Genomic DNA, 8273 nt, shown 5'->3' with positions numbered 1-8273 from the left:
TGGGGTCCATAGAGACTTTCCAGGGGGTCTGCAGAATATGGTGAAAGGGGAGAAGGGAGTGGAGTGCAGCCGGTACATGTGCAGCACTGAGTGGGCTGTCTTTCTTGCCTAGGAGGTGTGTGCGCAAGGAAAGACAGACTCTGCAGTGCGATACAGACACACCCATCTCACTGTTATCTGTAAGTAAATAACTGTTTTCGTAAAAGTATTATTAAAACACTCTTTACATGCAACACTTACATATTAGGGGTATTATATAGTATTCTACATTAGTTGTGGGGGGGGGGGGGTCCATTTGACTCCATTTAAAAAGCAAGGAAGTTTGAGCAGTGCTGATGTAAAATTGCTACAACGACAAAGTATCCCAGGGGTGTGACCGCCGAACATTCTGATTAGCTTTCATTTTCATGGACCCTCTGGAGGCACATTGAGTTTAACTTCCTGTTCCTGTTAATTTGCATATATGCCAAACTGCTGAAACTAACATCTCCGTATTCTGATTTAGGAACAGTTTTCAAACCAGCAACTAAGAAATTTAAACACAAGTAGGATGGAATTGTCAGGGCCCTGATGTTGGACTTTCAAAGTCGCTGATTCCAGGATTCAGAGTTCAGAAAACATTCAGTAAGGATATCCTGTCCCTAGGTCTCTCTAGTGTAAGCACAAGTAGGATGGAATTGTCAGGGCCCTGATGTTGGACTTTCAAAGTCGCTGATTCCAGGATTCAGAGTTCAGAAAACATTCAGTAAGGATATCCTGTCCCTAGGTCTCTCTAGTGTAAGTATGGTTCAGAATTGTGTTTACTAAATGTACAGTTCATTGAACACTTTATATCAATATGCATCCTCAATGCAGCTCTTTTTTTAATGCACTGATAACTGGACACCTTGGATCATTGGGAACTTCAACACAGTCATCAGGAATTTCCTTGGATGCTTGACAGTCATAACTTTGGCACACACCCTTTTTATGGGGATGTATATGGGCTTTCCACTGAAGGCACCTGGCTGATCAGGGGACTCCCTTTCCAGAGGAAATCCGGGCAATGGTTGAATGGAGCAATGCTGCTCTGGGGCCTGTCATTTTTTTTGAGGTTCTCAGGCCGTGGGTGAAACCAACAAGATTGCAATTATAGCCCATCCCTAGTTGCCCTGAAGCCTGCCGGTGGTGGGTTTTTGATGAAGAGCAGGGGAGTTTTCCCCAGTGTCCTGGTCAATGTCTCTCAATCAACATAACGAGAGCAGAAATTATCTGACGATTCTCACATTGCTGTTTGTGTGACCTTGCTGTGCGCAAATTGGCTGCTGCGTTTCCTACATTACAACATTGACTACACTTCAAAAGTTCTTTGGCTGCAAAACTCTTTGGGACATCCTGAGGTCAGTATAGAAATGAAAGCTCTTGTTTTTTATTCCTCCTTGAACCCCTGCCGTCCTTGAGGTGATGTTGCTTTTCTAAAGGGGAAACACAACACACAGCAACCAATTATTTCCATCTCCTACTAGGCACGATCACAGCATAATCACTGGCGGAATTGGGTATCCATCCCTTCATAGTTATAATAAGACAATCCTTTGGTCAGCTTGGAGGGGCTAATGGTACAGATCTTGGATTTAAAAACTTTATTGGGGTTGGGTGAGAAAAAAGAAAATCTCTGATTCCACACACCTGCCAGTCCAGTTCCATCATGAATGCAGTCAGCTCACCCTAACCAGTCAGACCAAGTTAAACATCAACAAGAACAAACCTTTTTTTAGAAATGAAAACAAGGTTTATTTCAGAGTTGCTCACTGATTAAACTTATCCCCACAGGGTTAAGGCGCCACTTCTATAGTAGTATATGTCTGGTTCCAGAAGTTGACAGCGTCACTGCGAAGCCTCTGCTTGACAGAGTTCATGTTGATGTCCTTGTTAATTTCCAGGTATTGGGTGTATATTGATGTGTAAGGGATCCATGAAGTGGGCACTTCGGATTCACCCATACTTGGATCACTGAAAGACAAAACAGATTCAGTCACTGCTGGTTACATTCTGTCTGAGCTACTTGTATTTCTACAGCACCTTGCTGCATCTCTGAAAGCACTTCAATGTTTACATTGTGCAGTTCCTGTTGTGTGGGCAAATCCAGTGGCTATTCTCTGAACAGCAAGATCCCACAGCTAATGTTTTTGGTTGAGGGTGGAGGATTGGCCAGGAGAATGCCCTGCTCCCCTTTAAATAAAGCCTTATCTGAGAGACCCTTCCAGAGGTTTAGGTGGTGCTAAATGTTGCATCTGAAGGCCAGCAACTCTCAGCAGTGCAGCATTCCTTCAATACTGCATTGACATGTTGGCCTAGGTCTTGAAACCACAACCTTCTGACACACAATGTGCAACCAATTAAGAACATAAGAAATAGAGCAAGAGGCCATTCAGCCCCTCAAGCCTGCCCTGCCATTCAATAAGATCATGGCTGATCTGCCCAGGCCTGAAGCTGAACCCAAACTAGGAAGGAAGATCTTCTTGGACTGGCCCTACCTAATTCTCAGTGGTCAGTGACAAGATGCCTGGGGACTACCCTCACTGCTGGGAATGCTGTGTGTACTGGATGTGACCTGCAAATCGAGAACTAGAAACAAGAGGAGACCAATCAACCCCTTGAGCCGATTCTGCTATTCTATTAGATCATGGTTGAACTGTACCTCATCCACGTGAGTAAAAGCCAGTCCAAAGCAAGGGGAAACAATCAAAAAAACACCTGGGCCTGTCTGTTTAGAAATACCAACTGTTGGATCAACTCATGGTGAGTGTTTCTCTCTCTCTTCCCCCCCACCACCCCCCCCCCACTCCTCCCCTCTCTCTCTCCCTCCCCCCCCCCTCTCTCTCTCTCTCTCCCCCCCCTCTCTCTCTTCCACCCCCAACTCCTCCCCCCTCTCTCTCTCTCCCTCCCCCCCCTCTCTCTCTACCCTCCCCCCCCCTCTCTCTCTCTCCCTCCCCCCCTCTCTCCTCTCCCTCCCCCCCTCTCTCCCCCACTCTCTCTCTCCCTCCCCCCCTCTCTCTTCCACCCCCAACTCCTCCCCCCCTCTCTCCCTCCCCCCCTCTCTCTCCCTCCCCCCTCGCTCTCCCTCCCACCCCTCTCTCTCCTCCCCCCCCTCTCTCTCCCTCCCCCCCTCTCTCTCCCTCCCCACTCTCTCTCCCTCCCCACTCTCTCTCCCTCCTCCCCCACTCTCTCCTCCTCCCCTCCCCACTCTCTCTCCCTCCCTCCCCACTCTCTCTCCCTCCCTCCCCCCACTCTCTCTCCCTCCCTCCCCCCACTCTCCTCCCTCCCTCCCCCACTCTCCTCCCTCCCCCCTCTCTCTCTCTCTCCCCCCCCTCTCTCTCTTCCACCCCAACTCCTCCCCCCTCTCTCTCTCCCTCCCCCCCTCTCTCTCTCTCCCTCCCCCCCTCTCTCTCTCCTCCCCCCCCTCTCTCCCCCACTCTCTCTCTCCCTCCCCCCCTCTCTCTTCCACCCCCAACTCCTCCCCCCCCTCTCTCTCCCTCCCCCCCTCTCTCTCCCGTCCCCCCCTCTCTCTCCCTCCCCCCCTCTCTCTCCTCCCCCCCTCTCCTCCCTCCCCCCCTCTCTCTCCCTCCCCCCTCTCTCTCCCTCCCCCCCTCTCTCTCCCTCCCCCCCCTCTCTCTCCCTCCCCCACTCCTCCCTCCCCCACTCTCTCTCCTCCCTCCCCCACTCTCTCTCCCTCCTCCCCACTCTCTCTCCCTCCTCCCCACTCTCTCCCTCCCTCCCCCACTCTCTCTCCCTCCCTCCCCCACTCTCTCTCCCTCCCTCCCCCACTCCTCTCTCCCTCCCTCCCCCCACTCTCTCTCCCTCCCCCCACTCTCTCTCCCTCCCCCCTCTCTCTCTCCCTCCCCCCCTCTCTCTCCCTCCCCCCTCTCTCTCTCCCTCCCCCCTCTCTCTCTCCCTCCCCCCTCTCTCTCTCCCTCCCCCTCTCTCTCTCCTCCCCCCCTCTCTCTCTCTCCTCCCACCCCCTCTCTCTCTCCCTCCCCCCCTCTCTCTCTCTCCCTCCCCCCCCTCTCTCTCTCTCCCTCCCCCCCCTCTCTCTCCCTCCCCCCCTCTCTCTCCCTCCCCCTCTCTCCCTCCCCCCTCTCTCTCTCCCTCCCCCTCTCTCTCCTCCCCCCTCTCTCTCTCCCTCCCCCTCTCTCTCCCCTCCCCCTCTCTCCCTCCCCCCCTCTCTCTCTCCCTCCCCCCCCCTCTCTCTCCCTCCCCCCCTCTCTCTCTTCCTGCCCCCCTCTCTCTCTTCCTCCCCCCTCTCTCTCTCTTCCTCCCCCCTCTCTCTCTCTCTTCCTCCCCCCTCTCTCTCTCTTCCTCCCCCTCTCTCTCTCTTCCTCCCCCCTCTCTCTTCCTCCCCCCTCTCTCTCTTCCTCCCCCCTCTTCCTCCCTCTCTCTATCCTCCCCCCCCTCTCTCTTCCTCCCCCCCTCTCTCTTCCACCCCCCCTCTCTCTTCCACCCCCCTCTCTCTTCCACCCCCCTCTCTCTTCCACCCCCCCTCTCTCTTCCACCCCCCCCTCTCTCTTCCACCCCCCCCTCTCTCTTCCACCCCCCCTCTCTCTTCCACCCCCCTCTCTCTTCCACCCCCCCTCTCTCTTCCACCCCCCTCTCTCTTCCACCCCCCTCTCTCTTCCACCCCCCCTCTCTCTTCCACCCCCCCTCTCTCTTCCACCCCCCTCTCTCTTCCACCCCCCCTCTCTCTTCCACCCCCCCTCTCTCTTCCACCCCCCCTCTCTCTTCCACCCCCCCTCTCTCTTCCACCCCCCCCTCTCTCCCACCCCCCCCCTCTCTCTTCCACCCCCCCCTCTCTCTCTCCACCCCCCCCTCTCTCTTCCACCCCCCCCTCTCTCTTCCGACCCCCCCCCTCTCTCCTTCACCCCCCCCTCTCTCATCCACCCCCCCCTCTCTCCCACCCCCCCCCTCTCTCTCTTCCCCCCCTCTCTCTCTTCCCCCCCCCTCTCTCTCTTACACCCCCCCTCTCTCTTCCAACCGCCCCCCTCTCTCTTACACCCCCCCTCTCTCTTACACCCCCCCTCTCTCTTCCACCCCCCCTCTCTCTCCACCCCCCTCTCTCTTCACCCCCCCCTCTCTCTTCCACCCCCCCCCTCTCTCTCTTCCACTCCCCCTCTCTCTTCCACTCCCCCTCTCTCTTCCACTCCCCCTCTCTCTTCCACCCCCCCTCTCTCTTCCACCCCCCCCTCTCTCTTCCACCCCCCCTCTCTCTTCACCCCCCCCTCTCTCTTCCACCCCCCCCCTCTCTCTTCCACCCCCCCCTCTCTGTTCCACCCCCCCTCTCTGTTCCACCCCCCCTCTCTCTTCCACCCCCCCTCTCTCTTCCACCCCCCCTCTCTCTTCCACCCCCCCTCTCTCTTCCACCCCCCCTCTCTCTTCCACCCCCCCTCTCTCTTCCACCCCACCCTCTCTCTTCCACCCCCCCTCTCTCTTCACCCCCCCCCTCTCTCTTCCACCCCCCCCTCTCTCTCCACCCCCCCTCTCTTCCACCCCCCCCTCTCTCTTCCACCCCCCCTCTCTCTTCACCCCCCCTCACTCTCCACCCCCCCTCTCTCTTCCACCCCCCCCTCTCTCTCCACCCCCCCCTCTCTCTTCCACCCCCCCCTCTCTCTTCCACCCCCCCTCTCTCTTCCCCCCCTCTCCTTCACCCCCCCCTCTCTCTTCCACCCCCCTCTCTCTTCCACCCCCCCTCTCTCTTCCACCCCCCCTCTCTCTTCCACCCCCCCTCTCTCTTCCACCCCCCCTCTCTCTTCCACCCCCCCCTCTCTTCCACCCCCTCTCTCTTCCACCCCCCCTCTCTCTTCCACCCCCCCTCTCTCTTCCACCCCCCCTCGCTCTCACCCCCCCGCTCTCTTCCACCCCCCCTCTCTCTTCCACCCCCCCCTCTCTCTTCCACCCCCCCCTCTCTCTTCCACCCCCCCCTCTCTCTTCCACCCCCCCTCTCTTCCACCCCCCCCTCTCTCTTCCACCCCCCCCTCTCTCTTCACCCCCCCCTCTCTCTTCACCCCCCCCCTCTCTTCCACCCCCCCCTCTCTCTTCCACCCCCCCCTCTCTCTTCCACCCCCCCTCTCTCTTCCACCCCCCCCTCTCTCTCCACCCCCCCCTCTCTCTTCCACCCCCCCTCTCTCTTCCACCCCCCCCTCTCTCTTCACCCCCCCTCTCTCTTCCACCCCCCTCTCTCTTCCACCCCCCCCTCTCTCTTCCACCCCCACTCTCTTCCACCCCCCCTCTCTCTTCCACCCCCCCCCTCTCTCTTCCACCCCCCCCTCTCTCTTCCACCCCCCCCTCTCTCTTCCACCCCCCTCTCTTCCACCCCCCTCTCTCTTCCACCCCCCTCTCTCTCTTCCACCCCCCCTCTCTCTTCCACCCCCCCCTCTCTCTTCCACCCCCCCCCTCTCTTCCACCCCCCCCCCTCTCTCTTCCACCCCCCCTCTCTTCCACCCCCCCTCTCTCTTCCACCCCCCCTCTCTCTTCCACCCCCCCTCTCTCTTCCACCCCCCTCTCTCTTCCACCCCCCCTCTCTCTTCCACCCCCCCTCTCTCTTCCACCCCCCTCTCTCTTCCACCCCCCCTCTCTCTTCCACCCCCCCTCTCTCTTCCACCCCCCCTCTCTCTACACCCCCCCTCTCTCTTCCACCCCCCCTCTCTCTTCCACCCCCCCTCTCTCTTCCACCCCCCCTCTCTCTTCCACCCCCCCCTCTCTCCCACCCCCCCCCTCTCTCTTCCACCCCCCCTCTCTCTTCCACCCCCCTCTCTCTTCCACCCCCCCTTCTCTCTTCCACCCCCCTTCTCTCTCCACCCCCCCCTCTCTCATCCACCCCCCCCCTCTCTCCCACCCCCCCCCTCTCTCTCTTCCCCCCCCTCTCTCTCTCTCCCCCCTCTCTCTTACACCCCCCCTCTCTCTTACACCCCCCCTCTCTCTTACACCCCCCTCTCTCTTACACCCCCCCTCTCTTCCACCCCCCCTCTCTCTTCCACCCCCCCCCCTCTCTCTTCCACCCCCCCCTCTCTCTTCCACCCCCCCTCTCTCTTCCACCCCCCCTCTCTCTTCCACCCCCCCCTCTCTCTTCCACCCCCCCCTCTCTCTTCCACCCCCCCCTCTCTCTTCCACCCCCCCTCTCTCTTCCACCCCCCCTCTCTCTTCACCCCCCCTCTCTCTTCCACCCCCCCTCTCTCTTCACCCCCCCTCTCTCTTCCACCCCCCCTCTCTCTTCCACCCCCCCTCTCTCTTCCACCCCCCCCTCTCTCTTCCACCCCCCCCTCTCTCTTCACCCCCCCTCTCTCTTCCACCCCCCCTCTCTCTTCCACCCCCCTCTCTCTTCCACCCCCCTCTCTCTTCCACCCCCCCTCTCTCTTCCACCCCCCCTCTCTCTTCCACCCCCCCTCTCTCTTCCACCCCCCCTCTCTCTTCCACCCCCCCTCTCTCTTCCACCCCCCCTCTCTCTTCCACCCCCCTCTCTCTTCCACCCCCCCTCTCTCTTCCACCCCCCCTCTCTCTTCCACCCCCCCCTCTCTCTTCCACCCCCCCCTCTCTCTTCCACCCCCCCTCTCTCTTCCACCCCCCCTCTCTCTTCCACCCCCCCCTCTCTCTTCCACCCCCCCTCTCTCTTCCACCCCCCCTCTCTCTTCCACCCCCCCTCTCTCTTCCACCCCCCTCTCTCTTCCACCCCCCCTCTCTCTTCCACCCCCCCTCTCTCTTCCACCCCCCCTCTCTCTTCCACCCCCCTCTCTCTTCCACCCCCCCCTCTCTCTTCCACCCCCCCCCTCTCTCTTCCACCCCCCACTCTCTCTTCCACCCCCCCCTCTCTCTTCCACCCCCCCCCTCTCTCTTCCACCCCCCCCTCTCTCTTCCACCCCCCCCTCTCTCTTCCACCCCCCCCTCTCTCTTCCACCCCCCCCCTCTCTCTTCCACCCCCCCTCTCTCTCCACCCCCCCCCTCTCTCTTCCACCCCCCCCTCTCTCTTCCACCCCCCCTCTCTCTTCCACCCCCCCCTCTCTCTTCCACCCCCCCCTCTCTCTTCCACCCCCCCCCTCTCTCTTCCACCCCCCCCTCTCTCTTCCACCCCCCCTCTCTTCCACCCCCCCCTCTCTCTTCCACCCCCCCCTCTCTCTTCCACCCCCCCACTCTCTTCCACCCCCCCACTCTCTTCCACCCCCCCTCTCTCTTCCACCCCCCCCTCTCTCTTCACCCCCCCTCTCTCTTCCACCCCCCCCTCTCTCTTCCACCCCCCCCCTCTCTCT

The 8273-nt window shown here is 59.7% G+C and overlaps 1 protein-coding gene across 1 annotated transcript in view; it reads right to left on the bottom strand.

Moving 5' to 3' along the window:
• Positions 1-1780: 1780 nt before the first annotated feature.
• Positions 1781-8273, bottom strand: part of cel.2 (carboxyl ester lipase, tandem duplicate 2) — a 28468-nt gene continuing 21975 nt past the window's right edge. Inside the window, exon 11 of the mRNA XM_068011842.1 lies at positions 1781-1992. Within this exon, the coding sequence (XP_067867943.1) occupies positions 1815-1992 (178 nt within the window). The 3' untranslated portion in view covers positions 1781-1814. The remainder of the gene's footprint in view (positions 1993-8273) is intronic.

The sequence above is a fragment of the Heterodontus francisci genome, chromosome 32 (assembly GCF_036365525.1).
Source record: "Heterodontus francisci isolate sHetFra1 chromosome 32, sHetFra1.hap1, whole genome shotgun sequence".
Classification (NCBI taxonomy): Eukaryota; Metazoa; Chordata; class Chondrichthyes; order Heterodontiformes; family Heterodontidae; genus Heterodontus; species Heterodontus francisci.
Note: the sequence above shows the minus strand (reverse complement) of the source record. Positions and strands in the feature narration are given on the sequence as shown.